General features: G+C 40.4%; 1 protein-coding gene across 1 annotated transcript in view; it reads right to left on the reverse strand.

Moving 5' to 3' along the window:
- MACO1 (macoilin 1) overlaps positions 1-21,198 on the reverse strand; it is a 73,760-nt gene that overhangs the window by 43,267 nt on the left and 9,295 nt on the right. Inside the window, exons 2-4 of the mRNA XM_034413498.3 lie at positions 8,226-8,367; positions 6,382-6,508; positions 998-1,121 (exon numbers count right to left, since the gene is read on the reverse strand). Coding sequence (XP_034269389.1) covers positions 998-1,121; positions 6,382-6,508; positions 8,226-8,367 — 393 coding nt within the window. The remainder of the gene's footprint in view (positions 1-997; positions 1,122-6,381; positions 6,509-8,225; positions 8,368-21,198) is intronic.

The raw sequence follows: 21,198 nt of genomic DNA on the forward strand, positions 1-21,198 counted from the left end.
GGACCAGTCATAAATCACTTTTCTCAGTGCCACTGTAGCCTTGAATGGTTAAACAAATGGTTGTAAGTTGAGGACTAGCCTATAGATGGGCTAGGGGTCCAATCCAGCAGGGCATCCTTACGTTCTTACAGGTAGTCCTTGAAGTACGATCACAATTGAGCCCAACATTTCTGTTGCTAAGCAAGACAGTTGGTAAGTGAATTTTGCCCCGTTTTATGATATTTCGTGCCATGGTTGTTAAGTCAATCATGGCAATTGTTAAATTAGTAACATGTTAGTTAAATGAAGCTGGTTTCCCATTGACTTTGCTCGTCAGAAGCTTGCAAAACGGTGTTCTGCCCCAGCTACGGACCCCAAAGAACGCAGCACGCACAAAGTCCGTTCAAACCTTAGTTTACTAAATAAACCAGTTTTTTACAACAACGGCTATTAACTGCATTAACAGCCGCCAAGAATTCAAAGAATAATTCTGAAAGCTTACTGTGGTTGGCAGAATGCCCAGAAGCAATTTGCAGGAAGCTGATAAGCAAGACAAGACACGAAGATATGTGAACAAAGTTGTTCCCTGCAAATTGCTTCAGTCAGCGTTCCTCCTTAAATAGGCCCAAGCCTTACTCTTGAGGAGACCTCCTCCTGAGGAGCCACTCCTGCCTTTTGGCAGCTCTGTGCGCCCATGCATCGAGAAGAGGCTCCTCCTCTTCGTTGTCTTCACTTAAGGGAGGTCCTGGAGGTTCTGAAGGCCCTGGCTGAATCCGCTGACGGGCCATAACAAAGGGGGATCACATGACCCCAGGACACTGCAGCTATCATAAATACATGCCAATTGCCAAGCGTCTGAATTTTGATCATGAGATCATGATGAATACTGCGAAAAGTGGTCATAAGTCACTCTTTGCTGTACCATTGTAACTTTGAATGGTTACTAAATGTAAGTCAAGGACTACCTGTATTTCAAAGCATTGCTTAAGAGAGGAAAAATCCTGGAATGTACACTTACCAGTGTGCAGCAAAAGGTCGACAAAGGTCTACATGAAAGTTTTTGAGATCCTTAAATCTGATTGCTGCTTCAATATAAACAAACAGTATCCATAGTGATACTGTTGGTAAACACACGCCTCTCTCTGTTGGAAACAGAAAACAAGCCAAGCATCAACATTAAAAAGAAAAAAGAAAAGAAAAGAAAAGAAAATTAGACTTCTTAAAATAGGATGCGTAATTATGAAGGGGAAAAGCCCTATGCTATAACTGAGCAAAGCTAACATCCATTACTCTTCTTTGTACAGAGACCCAAAATGACATGGAGGTTAAGATGCTGGACTGAGATTAGGAAACCAGGTTTCCAATCCTCCCGTGGGCCCAGAAGCCAGTGGGCTGATCTTGGGCAATCACATCTTTTCACCATAAGCTCTGCAATAAGTCAGCTGAACAGCAAAACCCCTTATTGCATCATCCATTTGATAAACATCGCTAAAAGAACTAAGTCAGGGGTGGGGAACTGTGGCCCTTTTATAACTTGTTGTTCTGACCTAGGCTTCCTGAGAAAGCATAAACCACAATTTTAGTCCCCAAAAAACCTCTTTTATTGAGACGGCTGTGAATTATGGTCATTCACTGCCCCATAATGATTCATAAACAGTCTGTGAAGATTCAAACAGATGTTTGCTTGAATTGACACAGTCGTTCAGGGTAATGTTGATAAGGAACCCATCTTAAAACGCTGCCAGAGACCTAGTTGCCAATTACTTTTTCTTTGCAAGGCCAAACAGAACACAGAGTCAAACGGACTTCTCAGAGCTTGAATTGACTATATGAACTAATTGCTTCCTGCAAAGACTCACGTCTGTTTGCTCCTCTTTTATGTCTTATGGGAGGGGCCAATCAACTCCAAGCCTTACTCCTGAGTCACCTTTTTTTTAATTGTTAATTGTTAACAATTAATTGTTCTTGCCTTCTGGCAGCTCTGCGCATGCACACACTGGGAACAGGCTCACACTGTTCTTCTGCCTCGCTGATGTCAGATTCCGGAGGCAGCACATAACTCCCAGATGGCTCTGGCCCCCTCTCTGCCTCCAACACAGAGCCCTCGTCCGAGCCTTCCCCAGACTCCAGGACAGGCCCATGTTCCTCCCCAGGACTGGGCCATGTTCCTCCCCATGGGACTGGCCCATGTTCCTCCTCCTCAGGCTCAGGAATTCTGGGAGTTGAAGTGCACAAGTCATAAAAGGGCCGTAGTTCCCCATTTTGAACTAAGTGAATGCAGTGCAAAAATAAGTAGACATGAAGCTATGTCGAAGCAGCATTAACAACTAATTGCTATTAATTCAAAGCAAGTCTTTTGAATCTCTCTATGGCAAAGCTCTTGTCCTGCATTGTTGGGCTCTGTCATTATATATGCTACAATATAACCCCTATAACACCCAGCCAGCCTTGGCCTTGCCTGCTAGGAATTAAGGACGGTTATTTCAACTTTTCTGGAGATCAAAAGGATGGTTTACTGTAAGGTTAATAATGAACTTTACTACCTAAAGATAAGAAGAAAAACAGAGCCAGTATCCTGCAAGAATTCTAAACATCAAAACACTTTGGAGCTTCCCACACAGTTTCCAATTTATTAGGCTGAATCGCAAAACATGAGATCTGACATTCTCAATAAACATTTTAAATTTGAAGACAGAGTAAATATGGACATCAGGCTTCTGTTCCTTTTGCTCTTGCAAGTTACAGGGTGGATTATGAGGTAGGGTGTGTTTTGATGATATAGTTAATTATTGCCAAAGCATGAATGAATAGTGAGTGACTCCTTGATAGCTTCTCCTGAAGCACTTTTACGTGCATTCACAAAAGATATTTTACAAAGAAGTAAGATACATGAACAGGTCCACCATCTCGTGCATAATTTGGAAGAGAGCTTCTATATTTTAAACTGTGAAATAGTTTAACTGTGTACAGGTAGTCCTCAACTTATGACTGTAAGTGAGCCCAAAATTTCTGTTGTTGAGTGAGAAACATCCTAGTCGTCCATTTTACGACTTTTCTCGACTCATTTGTTAAGTGAATCACTGTGGTTCTTAAATTAGATTGTTAAGTGCATCTGGTTTACCCACTGGCTTTGCCTGTCAGATTGCTGCAAAAGAAGATCCCATGACCCCGGGACACTGCAACCGTCATAAATATGACCTGGTTGCCATGTGTCTGAGTTTTGATCATGTGACTACAGGGATGCTGCAATGTTCATGAAAAACAGTCACTTTTCTCAGTGCCATTATAACCTTAAATGGTCATTAAATGGACTGTTGTAAGTCGAGAACTACCTGTAATGAGATTTCAAGAATAAACCTGGGATCATAGGCGGACCTAGCGGGTATTACGGAGACCTGGTTGGGCCAGGAGGGGGGAGTTCTCCTCCTGGGGGGATATATGCCCACCAGGCTTCCGTGCATTCCATCAGCCGAGGGCTCAGGGCAGGGGCGGGGGGGGTGGGGGTGGCGGTTATTATAAAGGAAGGTCTGGATCCAAGGGAGACCACTGTTCCACAGATAGCCGGATGTGAGTCCTTCTTTGTGAAGTGGGGTCGTGGAGTACAGATGGGCTTGTTGGTCACGTACCTGGCTCCCTGCCACGTGGCAACGGCCCTGCCCGAGCTGCTTAACGTTATAGCCGAGGTGGCAGTGGACACCCCCAGACTTGTTATCATGGGGGATTTTAACCTGCCATCTATCGGTGAAACATCTGAGGTGGCTCGAGAGTTCATGGCTTCCATGACGGCCATGGACCTTACTCAGTTAATTCATGACCCCACTCACACAGGTGGACACACTCTGGACTTAGTTTTTGTCTCTGGTCAGTGGTTGAGTGGCCTTGATATAGGGGATATAGCCATCGAACCCTTGTCATGGTCTGACCACTCGCTCCTTCGTCTGGACTTTCTAACCGCTGCACCCCGCCGCAGGGAGGTGGGACCGACCAGGTGGTTCCGCCCCAGGCGCCTGATGGACCCTGATAGGTTCCAGATGGAGCTTGGGCCATTTCCTGAGACTCTGGCTCATGACTCGGCTGAAGACCTGGTGGCCGCCTGGGATAGTGCGGCCGCCGGGGCTTTGGACCGTGTCGTGCCTTTGCGGCCTCTGACCCGGCACCGAACTCACCTAGCTCCTTGGTTCTCCGAGGAGCTGAGGGAGATGAAGCACCGGAAAAGACGCCTGGAGAGTAGTTGGAGGACCAGCCGCTCCGAATCCGACCGAACACTGGTGAGGTCACATATTAAGACCTACCTAGTGGCGATAAAAGCAGCGAAATCTAGCTATTTTGCCGCTCTTATCGCGTCATCAGATAATCGCCCGGCCACCCTGTTTAGGGTGACCTGCTCCCTCCTCCATCTGGAAGTGCGGGATGACCCCTTGCAGGGCCGAGCTGAGGATTTTGTGCAGTATCTGTATGACAAAATCGCTCAGATTCGGGAAGGGCTGGCCTCTGACTGAGTATGTCCGGACGGGATGACTGAGGCAGGTCTTGAGAGCGTTATCTGGGAGGAGTTCGATCCTGTGGCTCCCGAGGACATGGACAGGGTCCTGGGACGGCTGAACGCGACCACATGTTTATTGGACCCGTGTCCCTCCTGGTTGGTACTGGCTTCCCGGGAGGTGACACGAAGCTGGCTCCAGAAGATTGTTAACGCTTCTTTGAGTGAGGGGGTCCTGCCGGCCACTTTGAAAGAAGCGGTTGTGAGGCCCCTCCTCAAGAAGCCCTCTCTGGATCCGGCTGTTTTGGCTAACTATCGTCCAGTCTCCAACCTTCGCTTCGTTGCGAAGGTTGTTGAGAGTGTGGTAGCGCAGCAGCTTCCCCGGTACCTGGATGAAGCTGTCTATCTAGACCCGCTCCAGTCCGGCTTCCAGCCTGGGCACAGCACGGAAACGGCATTGGTCGCGTTGGTGGATGATCTCTGGAGGGCTCGGGATAGGGGTTGCTCCTCTATCCTGGTCCTGTTAGACCTCTCAGCGGCTTTTGATACCATCGACCATGGTATCATGTTGCACCGGTTGGAGGGGCTGGGGGTGGGGGGCACCGTTTTGCGGTGGTTCTCCTCCTACCTCTCTGACTGGTCGCAATCTGTGTTGACAGGGGGGCAGCGGTCGACCCCGAGGCACCTTGCTTGTGGGGTGCCACAAGGGTTGATCCTCTCACCCCTTCTGTTCAACATTTATGTAAAGCTGCTGGGTGAGATCATCCGTGGCTTCGGGGTGGAGTTCCATCAGTACGCTGATGACACCCAGCTGTACATCTCCACCCCAGGCCACCCCAACAATGCCCTTGAAGTGATGTCTCAGTGCCTGGAGGCCGTGCGGGCCTGGATGGGGAGAAACAGGCTCCGACTCAACCCCTCCAAGACCGAGTGGCTGTGGCTTCCGGCGTCCCGATATAGCCAGCTGACGCCATCGCTGGCTATTGGGGGCGAATCACTCGCCCCCACAGAGAGGGCTCGTAACTTGGGCGTCCTCCTGGATGCACAGCTCTCTTTAGAAGATCATTTGACGGCCGTGGCCAGGGGGGCTTTTTATCAGGTTCGCCTGATACGCCAGTTGCGCCCCTTTCTAGATCGGGACTCCCTATGCACAGTCACTCGTCACGTCCCGCCTGGACTACTGCAACGCTGTCTACATGGGGCGCCCCCTGGGGTGCACCCGGAGGCTCCAGCTGGTCCAGAACGCGGCCGCGCGGGGGATTATGGGGGCGACGGGGCGTTCCCATGTGACACCTCTCCTGCGCGAGCTGCACTGGCTCCCGGTGGTCTTCCGGGTGCGCTTCAAAGTGTTGGTGACCACCTTTAAAGCGCTCCATGGCTTAGGGCTGGGGTATTTACGAGACCGCCTTCTGCCACCAATAGCCTCCCACCGGCCAGTACGCTCGCACAGAGTGGGCCTCCTCAGGGTGCCGTCCGCCAGACAATGTTGGCTGGCGACCCCCAGGGGGAGAGCCTTCTCTGTGGCGGCGCCCACCCTCTGGAACAACCTCCCCCCAGAGATACGTACAATAACAGACCTCCGGATTTTTCGTCGGGCCCTGAAAACTTATTTATTTCAACTAGCTGGGCTGGCTTGAGTTAAATTTTAAACTGATTTTAAATTGGGTTGTTTTAAATTACGGCCAAAAATATTTAATCATTTTAAACTGCTTTTAAATTTTGTATGTTCTGTTTTTTACTCTGGCTGTTCACCGCCCTGAGTCCTATTGGAGAAGGGCGGTATAGAAATGGAAACAAATAAATAAATAAAGAAACTGGAGGCCAATTTAATAGGGACCACATGTGATTTTTAGACAAAAACAGGATGATTTTACAACTTGTTCTCAGATTTAATAGGCAATAAAATAAATAGGAAGACTTACCCGTATGCCAGACATACTGTACCCAAACATATGTACTGGCAGCAAAAAACAACCACTGTATTGGTATGAATAGCAGACATATGATATTTGATGTGAATGCTACACAAACGAAAAATACTGAAAATGCCTAAAGAGAATCAAAGGGTTGGGGAGAAGAGAAAAAGGAGAAAGTCCGTTAGGCTTTTTTAAAGATAGTGAACAGATTTCACTGAAGACATTGCAATTGCATCTATCTATCTATCTATCTATCTATCTATCTATCTATCTATCTATCTATCTATCTATCTATCCATCCATCCATCCATCCATCCATCCATCCATCCATCCATAAATCCTTACAAAGATTCAACATTCTACCAAGAAAGCCACATAACAGCATTTTCCCCCTAATTATTAATAATAATTTCATGGATAACATTTTATTGCAACTTTATAGAAGAGAATTTCCTTTTTGTAAATACTGGTCATGCTCCTGATTTTCTCTCACATGGAATTCTGAATGTTTGCCTTCAGTATAATTTACCAAATGACTTGCTGGAATAGCATGGTTGTCTTTAATTCAAATTTGTTTCAGCTTATATGACTATAAGCACCCTTCAACCTAACAGTTCTAGAAATTCCACAAAAGTTTATCTATCAGAGTTCTTGCATGAAAATAATGTACATGAGTTATACATGAATTCAATGAGATTCACTCTAGTATACACAGGAACAAAAATGTAACTTTATTACTTTAGAATTATCTTTCCTTTATCTTAATCACTATCTATCACAGTCTTTATCAGTGTTTCTCAACCTTGGCAACCATGCTGGCTGGGGAATTCTGGGAATTGAAGTCCACAGAGCTTAAAACGGCTAAGATTGAGAAACACTGCTCTGTATGAACTGAGGCACTGTTTTTATTTTTCAGAACATAAAGGGAATTGCTAAATAAATTTACTCTGCATTTTAAGTAGCAATTTGAACCAGAGTATGCTAGTTGGATAAATTCATATTGATTATTTTTAAAATCTTATGCTGCCTTTCAAAGCATATTAAAATCTATTTATTTTCATTTATTCAATTTACATTCATAGAACAATATGTAAAAAGAAAAAGATTGTTATTGCGTAAAAGCTCACTGAAAGAAAAGGGAAAGACAATAAGCAAGCAGGATTTTTTTTTTCCAGAAGCATAGAGTTTCTTGATAAATCAGAATGCATATATTTGATTTATATCTTTCCACCCAAGAAAATCTTAACAGCTGCTAACTTTTTTTTTAATTCCCAAAAGTTAAAACTATAAAACTATTCTGTTATTCTATTATTAGAAATCTGGCAAAAGAGATGCACTTTTAAAATGTTTTTGCTGCGGTGATTTTAAGGATATCTGCAACATACTATAAACATCTGCTTATAATGACCATTATAATCCAGTATTAACCATGTTTGGTAACTATGAGACAAATGACTATTAGATATTGAGAGACACTCTGTCTGTATTCTTCCTGTCCTTTTGTCTCATGTTACTTGGTGTTCTCAAAATATCTGTTAGATCCAAAGCCTGCAATCCAAAGAGCTGCTTACACCAGAAGTCCTTTCCCCCTTAAAGTTCCTTGACCCTTGGATAAAAGTTGCTTCTGAACATCAAGGGGCCCTATTAAAGCAACAGCCAGGGTAGCAGAAGGGGATGTTCTGCAGCTGAAAATAGAGACAAGTACTCCTCCTTTTTTTGCAAATAACTTTTTCAGAGCTATATATATCAAACAGGACTTCAACTGAGAGATACATTGGAGAGCTACTAATGCTAATGCTAGTAATAACAATAAATAAGTAGATAAGTAGTTTTTCTATTTTTATACATACCAATCCCTGGTATCTGAAGGAATCATAAACACTCCGGATGAAAAGCCAGAATGGCCACAAATATTCAAATCTGAATTCCAAAACAAAGTCAGCCACCAACACGAGGGCCCAAACTACCAGGAACTTCAGATACAGGAAAGTACTGAAAGGAAAGAAGGGGGGGGAAACCCATTAATTTTGCATGTAGGCAAACTAGTAGGGCAATTTCATTTCTTATTCAAAATAAGCACATATGGGTCTGTATTAATAAACACAGAAGGAAGGGTCAAGTAAAAACAAAAAAAGTTACATAACTGAAATTTGCAAACATAATCTACACTATGTTATACAAAAGCCAACAAAAGTACATGGACAGTTGGTAGAGAAGGGACATTTAAAGAGCTGATGAAATAGAACTTCTAAAAACTTTTTTTAGAAGTGCCTGTGTTTTGTTTTTTCCTCCGGAGAATAACTTCAACATTCAGCACTTTCATCTTTCAAAATGAAGCATGTCTGCCATAGTTGTAGTTTGAATTATGGTCCTGTATATCAATCTGCAATGCTCATTTTATTTGCCTTCTGCTCAAAGATGCAGAAACGCTGAAATTTTGCTCTGTTTGCAGTCCATGCAAAATACAGATTATACTGAAGCAGACTGAAATTATATGGTTTAGTGGCATATAATACGTATCCCAGTTCCAATAAATGCTCAGATAATCAGTAGCAAGCATCAAAAATACTCTCTTTGATATTGAAGAATCAACAAAACTACATTGAGGTGAGTCTGTTAAAAGCGAACTTCCTTTTTGAGCAAAAACTATTATCTGGGGGTTAGGTTTCTATATCATTGTGTTGCCTGCTGCTTGGCTGTTTCCACTTGCTTTTCTGATTAAGGAATTTTTAAAAATGTGCCTGCTGGCCTTGGCTTATTTTTCTAACAAATCAGAGTTAGAAGATGTGGTATGTCCTTGGCTTCCAATATTTGGCTTATTTGTAAGATGTAAGACAGTTTCTGATTTACACATGACAGTAAGTAACTTACAAAGGGAAAATTTGCTTTTTCATTCTCATTGGCAGGAAGAAGTTAGCCCTGTTGATGTTGGAAGAGAGCCATTATCTTTGCCAAGATATCTGCCCAACAGTATTGATTTCATTAGACCTGGGTGCATCTTTATTTGTAAATGCCTATTTTTTTTGGTATAAAAAACTGCCAGTTTCTACTACAAAATTATGTGAATTCTTTTATTGAATTATCAATACTTCAAAGGATAGGCAGCTACTTGTAATACTTTAGTTCCCCTAACAATCAGTTTCCCCTAACATTGTACTAATTTCTGAATTACTTACTAAAATATCACATATTTTTCTCAAAGTTCACCTTCCAAGTTCACCCCAGGGAGCCAGTGAGTATTCTTATAGAATTTATATGATTTTTATGATCCATCTTCAGGGTGGTTGCAAGCAGAGTTCTGGAACTGAAGCTGTAACATTCACCTTGGGGAATGACTTCTGTCACCAGAACAGTAGGAATGCAGTCTTGTAAATTTTTCTAGCAAAGGAACATTTTCAGAGCAAGAGCCACATTTGATTTTTGAGCAGCATTTTGGGGATTCCAAAAATAGGCTAAGCTGGGACAAATGATCAGATCATGACAAATGGAGCATCTACCTTAATTAAAAAGTAAATACCTTACATCACACCTGATAAATTTAATATTTTTCCCCTGGGTTAAATGAAAAGTTACAAACTAGTGACAAATTTGGGCAGGGCCTTGAGGCCATGCTTTTCATTGAACATGTGTTGGCCTCAGGTTATGCGTTTTTGCAACAACTGACAGCAACCTTTGATATCATTGACAGTAATGTTTCCTGCTAAGCTGCACAGGTTGGGAATGAGAATAGTCTTATAGGTTTATTTTCTAACTGAATGGAGGAATTCTATTTGACTCCTTAAGACAATGGAATTTTGGAATCTGATAGGTACCCTTTCAATTCTCATACATTAAATCACTTGACATTGTTACCTGGACATTTGGGCTAAGGTGCCATTTGTCATAAAAATGACACTCAGTGTTTTGTCTCCTTCTGATTTCCATCAAATTCAAAAGAAGTCCTGTACTGCATGTTTTTGATCAGTGGTTGGGTGTAGTAATGCATTGGTTGAAAGCCATTTAACGCAGGGATGAAATCCAGCAGGTTCTGGAGAACCGGTAGCAGAAATTTTGAGCAGTTCAGAGAACCGGTAGCAGAAATTTTGAGTAGTTTGGAGAATCGGAAAATACCACCTCTGGCTGGCCCCAGAGTGGGGTGGGAATGGAGATTCTGCAGTATCCTTCCCCTGCCGTGCCCTCCAAGCCACGCTCATCAAGCCACACCATGCCCACCAAGCCACACCCACAGAACTGGTAGTAAAATAATTTAGATTTCGCCACTGATTTAACAGTGCCTCAATTTAGTCAAGATGGAGACATTATTGCAGGATAGATCTTTTGTTTAGCTCAGTAGCCTTCATCCTACTCTACTTGTCTTCCACAGCCTTCTACAATTCACAGTTCAGGAGTACTTACTGATCTAGTTTACGTACAAAAGAAAGCAAGCTATTGCTGGTGACTTAGCCCTATAAAAGACACCATCTGAGTACACAGCAAAGCACAATCAGGTGGATCTCACAGCAAACCATCTCATAGCAAACCGCTGTTTGTATACTAGCTCAAGTAAGTGGTGGTTTTGCATGGATTTGCAATTTGTTGACACAGAAATATTGAATTTGTGAACCAAAACAAGAACTGCTTGGCAAACTGTTCCTGCCACTGAAGGACAGGAGCGATGCATACATTGCCCGTGTCCAAACCTCAAGATTGTGACAGCTGTGAGAAATTGCTAGACGTCTGTTGTTGTTTTTTTAATGGATCATGAGATTATTCAAATAGGCTTCAAATGGAAAAAAGTCATTTATGAAACATATCAGTCTTGTAGTGTCACTGTAGTATCATCATTAACAGAAAGGACAGCCAGTTTGGTATACAATTAAAAGCAATGAGCTAGAACCTGGGGGACTGTGAGTTCTTGTCCTGCCTTAGCATAAAGCCAGATAAATAACTTTGGACTAGTCCCTGCCTCTTAGCTCTAGAGAAAAAGCAATGACCATCTGTTTCTGAAAATATTGCTAAGAAAACTGTAGGAACTGGTTTAGGGAGTCACCAGAAGTCAACACTGACCGAAAGATAACAGGCAAACAAACAAACAAACACACACACACACACACACACACACACACACACACACACAATCCCCCCAACCCCCCAAATCCTCTAAACCAGAAAACACCCCTTCCATCTGATGGGACTTCTTTACCAGACAGATTGTTCAGTTTAGTTCATATGAGTATCTTAAGAAGATTACTTCATATGACTAAAAAACATCTCACACAATCCCCATAAAGCAATGTTGTCAATTTTAAAAGCTGAATAAAATAATTTAAAGTATTTATCTGTTATAAAACAAGTTTTCCTGACCATTCAAATGCTGATTATTCTTGAATAATAGATGAAAACACTCTTTTCCATCGTTTTTTACTTTCTGTTTGCAGCGTAAAAGATAATGCACATGCTGGAATCCTTAACAGAATAATAAATTATCTACATGATTAAAATTACTGACACAATTGCTCAAGACTGTCCAAATATTTACTATATAATAAACACTATAGTATATAGTATACTATATATTATATGTATATATCACTAGACATTTATTACAAAAGCAAATGCTTCAGACATCTGTTCCCAACTACAATCTTCAGAGATAGGCCCCCATCTAGTAAAGCAGCTGATTAAATGAATTAAGGCAAACTTAAATGTTAATGAAATGAAAGAGTTACTGCAAACTTAATATTACGGATCTTTTAAATGATTAAAGAATTTAAAGAATATTGGGTCCATGCATTTTCTTCACTTCCAAAGTAATCATACCCTGAAAATGAAGATAAATACCCTCATAAATACAATGCAGTAATTTATTTTAAAGATGACTATATAACACATTTGAAAGAGAGTGATGAAATTGTAAACATTTATGTTCCATATACTGTATTTGTCCAAAAACAGAGGAGAAATTACTATTAGAAACATTTTTTAAAACCCAGAGTGGGCTTTATACACAATGCAGATTACACCATAGCAAAGGGAATCCCTGTGTATCAGGATTGCCTTTAGAAAGATAGATTGGAACAATTTATGAGGGCAATACCAGTAAATGGCATTTTCATAGCAAAAGCATAGCCGAAAAGTGAGAAGAAATTTGCACAGGAGAAAAAGAGGAAAAGCCAAGAGCCTGATAAAGTACTATTTGCTCCTACATACATTTAATCAAAACAGAGTAAAGGAAAGAAAATCTCCTGTTTTTTGGGAAAAAGTGGTGGTAGTTTAACTCTTTCAAGAAATATAAAAAAGATATTACAAAAGAAATATAATCTATAAACCCAGTTCAGGGATTTCTTTTCTTTTTTTCCCCAGTTCTTTTTCTATGCAACAATGCTGTCCTATGAAATCACTATCAAGGGAATTATGAAGTTAAGATTTTTAACCTATCCATTTATATCTCAAAAAGCATCATTTCACTCAATTTATGACCTCAAGACACAAAACCAGCAAAAAACATGCTGTAATAGCAATACCGAATCACAGATGTAGCACTTAGCATTAGCAGATCCAATCAAACATCAAGCATTAATGCTCTCTATCCTCATGCAATTTCCTCTCTTTAACAAACCGTAGTTGAGATTGCAGTCTGAGATCTGTAAGGACCAGGAGAGCTGAAAATCAGGAATTAACTCAAACTAGAGGAGGAGTGAGCAAGAACACGGCAATTCATGTAACTCTCCCCACCCCACAAACCATGCCTTGGGATTATAAAATGGCTTTTCCAGTGATGCCATGTTAACTTTAAAACTAGATCAAGCTAGATCAATATTAAGGCAAAGGAACTTAGATATAGGGTTGTAATTTAATTGTATACTTATAATAATTATAAGAGGGGATGCGGTGGCTCAGTGGCTAAGACATTGAGCTTGTTGATCGAAAGGTCGGCAATTCAGTGGTTCGAATCCCTAGTGCCGCATAATAGGGTGAGCTCCTGTTACTTGTCCCAGCTTCTGCCAACCTAGCAGTTTGAAAACACGTAAAAAAAATGCAAGTAGAAAAATAGGGACCACCTTTGGTGGGAAGGTAAACAGTGTTTCGTGTGCCTTTGGCGTTTAGTCATGCTGGCCACATGACCATGGAGACGTCTTCGGACAGCACTGGCTCTTCGGCCTTGAAACAGAGATGAGCACTGCCCCCTAGAGTCGGGAACGATTAGCACATATGTGCAATGGGAACCTTTACCTTAATAATTATAAACTAAGCATCTAAGCCATCTTCATATTTATATCATATCACAGTCCCCAAATTCAGGTAAGCCTTATCTTTCACCCAATTTAATATTTTCTGTGGGGTCCTTGGTGCTCTGAGCTTTGTTGTTTTCTTGCAGACATTTCATTACCTAACTAAGTAACATCATCAGGACTAGAAGGGAATGCTCTCTGTTTATATACTAGTGGCTTGCCTTGTCAGTGCTAGTGGGAGTGTTGGTGGTTCCTTGAATTGGCTGTTGTTTTCTGTTAGCTTGTTTCCTTCATTGGGGTATATTTTCTCCAGTTGTTTTGGAAGGGAAATATGAGAAAACCCCTTCTGAAACTTGATACTGCCCCTGTGACACAGGTGTCATAGAAACTACAGCACATGTTATTTTGTATTGTCAGTTCTACAGGGACATTCACCACCTGTTGATTACCCCTTTTTAAAATTTCCTGGGCACGCCAATATTTTTTACTTGCATCCTTTGTTAGATAACTAGGACAAATCTATTTATCTAAAAGTAGCAAAATTCTGTTACATTATGACTAAACTTTGCCCACAAATGGTTGCCAACAATCCTTAAAATTAGCAGTTAACTTTGCTTTGTTTTACTGAATGTATTTTAATTGGTCAATGGTGGAAACAAAGTTTCTGCCTGCCTGTCTGTCTGCCTGGGCATTACGTTTGAATTAATCCAGCAAAGCTTTCCAATCTGTCATGCTCATGTTTACAGAATCAATTGCCTTCAGTGGTGAAATTTAAACAAATAATGCTTTAAAGATTGATTATTTCATTGGGAATGCAAGAGAAAACAAAGACAGAGTGCAGAAATATTGGATAGTGTAGGTGTGGATCAAATATGGTAGTTAGAAAGCCATACAACAGCATCTATTTGCAAAAATGTATATAGCAAATAAAACCATAGGGAATTTCCATTTTAACATAAGAAACTGTTACCTAATAAGAATAATATAAAAACCTGCAGGGCTTCTTTGGCAAGATAAAACATTTCTCCTACACTGGAATTATTGCTGAATTACAAACATGATACTGTAAACTCTATGTTATAGAGACAGAGTTCCTAGAAACAGCACTCAGTGCAATGCCTTTTCAGAACATCGTAGTCGAAGTAGCTGGATTTAAACTTTCTTCCTTTAGAACACATGAACAGCTGAAATTGAAAAGCTGTATTCTCTCATTGCAGAAAGAAGAGCTGCAGGGCTATTATCTATCAGTAAATATTAATGTAAGCTTCTGATGGATAAATTAGACTGCAGTTAATTTTCCTCATTTTTATTAAAATGACTGACCTTAGGCCAGATATATTGTAAGAGAAATGCACGCAGAAAAAATAGACGTGAAGTTTGTGTTATTGTACAAACTTCACCTATTCTAACTTAGCTTGCCCATAACATCTAATCAGTACCGTAAATGTAATTTTTCTCAAAGGAAAATGTTTAGGACAAATGTTTCTCAGTTTCAGCAGCTTTAAGATGTGTGGATTTCAATTCCCAGAATTCCCCAGCTGGCATTCTAGGCATTGAAGTCTGCACATCTTAAAGTTGTTGATGTTGAGAAACACTGGCTTAGGACAGTCTCCAAGGAACAAAAATTTCAGAGTATGTTATATTATCTACTACAATAAGGGGTATTATATTCAGCAGCAAATAAATATTCCCAATAGTAGGTCTAATTAATTTTTAAAAATTAACTGCATCAGGAAGCAGAAAAGTTGTGCATAAAGAAACAATACTACTCCTGATCTTTGCATTTACAATACTTTTTATTTACATTGCCATGAAGTTTATTTCCAATCTTTAAGACAAAATAGCATAATGTTCTATTTTAATATTTATTACCTTCATTGCAAATTGTTTTAAAATGTGCCTGAATGGAAAACAGTATAAAAACATATTTAACATTATTGAAGTACCATGAGGAAGTATATTCTAAGTTAATGAAATCTAGCCACTCCCTATTTTTAATGTAGAAAACATTCAACCATAATTTGAAGTTGTCTTCTATTAAAGCAGTTACTTATTTAATTATAAAAACATTATTGAATCTCCAATATGGTCAATTTATTCTCTTAATAAATATTTGCTCATTATTATTATAAATACTCACCCCTTATTGAAAAGGAGATGAATAAGTCTTGTGGGAAAATTTGAACATGGCCAAAACTTGTTCAGTTCCAATTTTGATTTCATCTTTAGTTTGATGTCATTGATAATTGTTAATTGAGCAAGTTATTTTCATACAAAGATTGGCTATACATCCTGGTTAAGAAAAAGGGCATAAAAACATTATCCTGATAATCAAAGTGAAGAAGTTGATGTGGGTAAGTGCATGGAGAGAGCCAGTTTGTGTAGAGAACAAGTTTGGTGTAATGGTTTAAGGCATCTGGCTACACAATGGGAGATGAGTTCTAGTCCTGCCCTTCTAGCATGAAACCCTCTTTGTACAGTGACTTTAGGCCAGTCCCTGTTTTTCAACCCTAAGACCCTAAGAAAAAGACAATCGTAAACTATTTCTAAAAATCTTGCCAAGAAAACTGCATAGACTTGTCCAGGCAGTTGACAGAAGTCAGGAATGACCTGAAGGTACCAAAAAAAAAAAAAAAGTAGTTCAGGTAATTCTATACACATGGGTGAACAGGTGGCAGAGGATGAATGAAAGAGCTACCTTTCTCTTTAATGAGCAGAGAAATAAGTGAGCTGCCAAAGGAAAGAGCTCTTCCTATATCCAAGACAGAAATATATCAAGAATCTCCTCTGCCAGCTTCCGGAAAGGTGGTGAAGGATTTTGCAAGTTAGCAAATGTTTGTGGACTTGGTTACAAGAGTGGACTAGCTAATAGGTTTTGGACAGAAGTTAAGATTTCTCCTAAGAATTTCCAGGCATTTTGTATCATCAAAAGAGAGAGAGAAGATTGTGTTGAACTATCTCAGTAATGTGCAGTCCTCTCAATTTGCTTTCTGGCTGTTCCTTGTTATTAGCATTTTTTTCTGAATGACAAATTAAACCACACACCCAGTTCCCCCACAATCTATTAGCTATTCTGGTTGTTTGCCAATAAGACATAAAATGACTTGTCATATTATTCAAACATGGTCAGAGTGATATGAATGTGTGTGTCTGTTTTAGTTAATGATTGATGGAAAGATGGAAACACCAATAAAAGAACCACTCCCTCCCACAATTTCTATGGGAAAGGCAGGCCTATTTTACCAAAGAGTATAACAGGTAGTCCTCGACTTACAACAGTTCGCTTAGTGACTGTTCAAAGTTATAACGGCACTGAAAAAAGTGACTTATGACCATTTTTCACACTTACAACTATTGCAACATCCTCATAGTCACACGATTTACATTCAGATGCTTGACAGCTGACTCATATTTATGACGGTTGCAGTGACCCAGGGTCAAGTTTTGCCACTTTCTAACAAGCAAAGTCAATGGGAAAATCAGATGCACTTAACAACCATGTTACTAATTTCACAACTGCAGTGATTCATTTAACTATGGCAAGAAAAGTCGTAAAATGGGGCAAAGCACACTTAACAGATTTCTCTCTTAGCAACATAAATCTTGGGCTCGATTGTGGTCATAAGTTGAGGATTACCTGTAGTTGAGCTAGTACAGTTGAACTAGGTTTGCAGAGGCCCAGGAGATTCAAGTGCCTCCTCAAAGAAGCTCACCAAATGATTTGTACCTGGTCATAACCCAATTGACCTCAATTGTGGTATAAAACATCTGGAGGAAGGAGATGTACTTTTGTCACATTGAGTTCTGGGAAGAAAAGTGAGATATTCACCAGATATGTAACATACTAATTAACAAGTTAATATCCATACTTTCTCCTTATACAACAGTGTTTACCAACTGCTGCAATTTTAAGATATATAGACTTCAACTCCCAGAATTCCCAATCCAACAGGCTTGGCAGGGAATTCTCATAGTTGAAATCCATAAATTTTAAAGCTGTTGGGTGTGAGAAACACTTGGGGCAGAATAAGTAACTGATAGACAGGTTTACATAAAGGAAACAATGAAAATGAGTAAGCCAAAGCATGGAATTTTCTAATAGGCTCAAGCAAAATTATTTAACAAGATTCTTTCCTTATGGACAAAATACCCTCTGCCAAGAAGCAACCAGAGCTGTTTGGAACTGCTGCGATGACATTCTACCTAGATTTTCTAGGCTCCAAAGAAAATGCTACTGTTAGAGGGATGGATGCTTCATTTGTGAAGGAAGCAAATTGTCCAGTGATCTGCAATACATATTTCATAATATATCACAGAGGAATAACACAAGAAATGGAAATAAAATCTGAACTTCTTTCAAAATTAAACCTGACAGAGGTAGTCATTAAGCACTACTACCTGTAAAATAACAGAAAGATATACAACAGAACCATTCATCATATTTGAAATCAAAAGATAAGGATTCCAAAACATTTTTCAATTATAAACATTAAAAATCACAGATCAAGGAAGAATAAAGAGCCAGAGAGAAATACATATCAAATGGCATTAAGCCATTCTAAAACAAACTTGTCTATTTGACAAAGAAATGGAAATAATTATGTTCTACTCAACAAAAGTCAAATAAATTGCAGTTTTGCCACAAACACACTTTGCTATATACAAAAGGTTCTACAACAAACAAGAAGAATGTAATTATATGTCAGGTTTTAAATAAATGCAAAGATGTGGTGGGAGTGGAATAATCTAATATAAAAAATAATCCATGAAAGGATCTTTTAGTATTTACCAATATTCACTCCATTATGTATTATTAGTCACTAAAATTTCTGAAGTATAAAGCTACTGAACAAAAGAAGCAATCATCTCACATCAAAGCAGATTTGCCAGTAAGGCACAGATGTTACTATCTATTAGCATTTTTTTATCCACCACTTCCTTTCACATATGATAGTTATTTGTGGCCACAAGCGAAGTTGGATACTGAGCAAGCTTTTGTCAGGCTCCTCTCGGGTCTTCCTGGAGGCAATTCTTAATTCCCATAAGGGTGTGGTTGTTTATAAGCTCGTTCCACAGCACAACTGCATATCAGATGTGGCATTAAGAAAGCAAATTTAGACATTGTAGAGAATTATTCTCCAACAATAATGCATTCAGAAAAGACACAGCGTATTATCCTCCAGATGGCATCCTTTCAGGGCATAAGTAGGTTGAAATCCGAAAAGATGAAATGGGACAACTCGCCACAGCCAACTCTCTATGGCCAACTAGCTGCGGCCAAGTCACCATGACCAGCTTGATGTAGGACGATTTGCCTTGGCCAACTCGCCATGGGACAACTCACCACAGGACAATTTAACAATGCAATTTAATTATGTAAAATAAAAAAAAAATGTCATTCAATTTTTTTTGTCCCTCCTTTTGCATCCATTCTTTAATTAGTTTATTCCACCATTTCTTTCATATTCACAAGTTTCCGGTGGCAAGTTGGCCATAGTGAATTGTCCTATGGTGAGTTGGCTGCAGCAAGCTGCCCATGGCGAGTTGGTTATGGTGAATTGTCATGGATCCCTGAAGGTGAGGCTACAAGTTTCCTTATGGCAGGGGTGTCAAACTCGATTTCATTGAGGGCCGCATCAGGGTTGCATTTGACCTTGATGTGGCCAGGGGGCATGGTCAGCTCAGCACCACTTGTGGCAGGGGTGCCTGTGGTGGCCCAAGCACTCTGCCAGCAAAAACAGAACTCGGGAGGGCTGCCCGTGGCCCTCCCAACTCTGTTTTTGCTGGCAGAGGCACTACAGGATTCTCTTTCGTTGTTTCCAGGGCAGCCTCGCAGGCCAGATCTAAGCACCCTGTGGGCCGAATCCAGCCCCCGGGCCTTGAGTTTGACACCCCTGCCTTATGGTAATGGCATGCTACTATATTAGGGTATCCCAATTTGCCTCATGGATTACTTGCATTCAGAAACCACACTACCTGCAGTACTGTATCACATGCTTATTCTGAAGGCAAAGATTAGCATAAAATAGATGCTGAATTATGTTTACAGGAGTGTTAGGCAGAAGAATGTTTTTACCCAAGGAGAGACCCAAAGAGACCCATCTGTAATGGTATCTACACAGATTCTAAACTGGTGGGTTTACAAGGACATTTCTAATTTGCTCCACACTTTTCTCTATGGGGAAAACTAGTACCAGGGATATAAAAGAGGCAGGAACTTGTTCAATTCCTCATAGACCAAACGTTTTTCATCCTTGGCCTACAACTTAATGTAAGCAACCATGAAGCATTGGAAAATAGGCCCCTCATTCTTTCACCATAGAAATTTCTGTCCCCCCAAAATAGAGAATGTTTAGCAGTTGAAGAAAATGGAGGCATTAACTATAATCATCACTGTAAGATAAAGGTTCCCCTCATACATATGTGCTAGTTGTTCCCAACTCTAAGGGGTGGTGCTCATCTCCATTTCAAAGCCGAAGAGCCAGCGCTGTCTAAAGATGTGGTCATGTGGTCGACATGACTAAACGCCAAAGGCACACGGAACGCTGTTACCTTCCCACCAAAGGTGGTCCCTATTTTTCTACTTGCATTTTTTACGTGCTTTCAAACTGCTAGGTTGGCAGAAGCTGGGACAAGTAACGGGAACTCACTCTGTTATGCGTCACTAGGGATTTGAACTGCCGAACTGCTGACCTTTCGATTGACAAGCTCAGCGTCTTAGCCACTGAGCCACCTCATCCCTCTCAATCATCACTGTACAAAAGGTTATTTATCAGTACAATTTATATATGCTAGCAAAGAAACACCATATTAACGATCTATTTCAAAATCCTGTACAATCTTGAATAACACTCTTTTTAAATGGGCAGTTATTTTGCTTGTTTTTCTGTGTTTCATTTTTGCATGCACTTTGTTAGAAAACGTATAACTATGCAATTTCTTAAATTCTACTAGAAGAATTTGGAACTCAGTCTGCTTTGTCACTGCCAAACCTAAGGGCTTATCGTTCCTATTTGCTCTGCTAGAAAGGGATTCCTTAGGAAAGAACTATTCATTACACAGAGATTCTTGTGGGCATGTGTCCAGTTGTGACAAGGAAAAGGATTCTCTTATGGCTTTCATCACAAGTTCATCACACTACTTCGCCTACGATGTGGCCTGCATTTAAAGTGCAGCTACAGTACGAGTCCATCAAATTTGCTGCTGCTCTAAGGCAAGTCAGAACTCTATCTCAATTGACAATATTCAAACCCTGAATAAGATTACTTGCAGCTTTTTCCCTAAAACTGTAACTTACAAAGCCAGGATATGTGATATAAAATTTAAAAAATATGCAGGTAGTCTTTGACTTATGTCTTCCTTTAGTGATCGTTCTAAGTTACAGCAGCTCTGAAAAAAGTGACTTATGATACTTTTTCACCCTTACAACCGTTGCAGAAGTGTCATGTGATAGACTTTTGCAACCTTCTGACAATGGGAAAGCCAGAGTCACTTAACTGTGCTACTAACTTAATAACTGCAGTGATTCACTTAACAACTTTGGCAAGAAAGGTTGCAATTCACTTAACTGTCTCACTTAGGAAAAGAAATTTTGGGCTCAGTTGTGGTCATA

This window comes from Pantherophis guttatus, chromosome 10 (assembly GCF_059756535.1).
Source record: "Pantherophis guttatus breed Tessera chromosome 10, ASM5975653v1, whole genome shotgun sequence".
NCBI lineage: Eukaryota > Metazoa > Chordata > Lepidosauria > Squamata > Colubridae > Pantherophis > Pantherophis guttatus.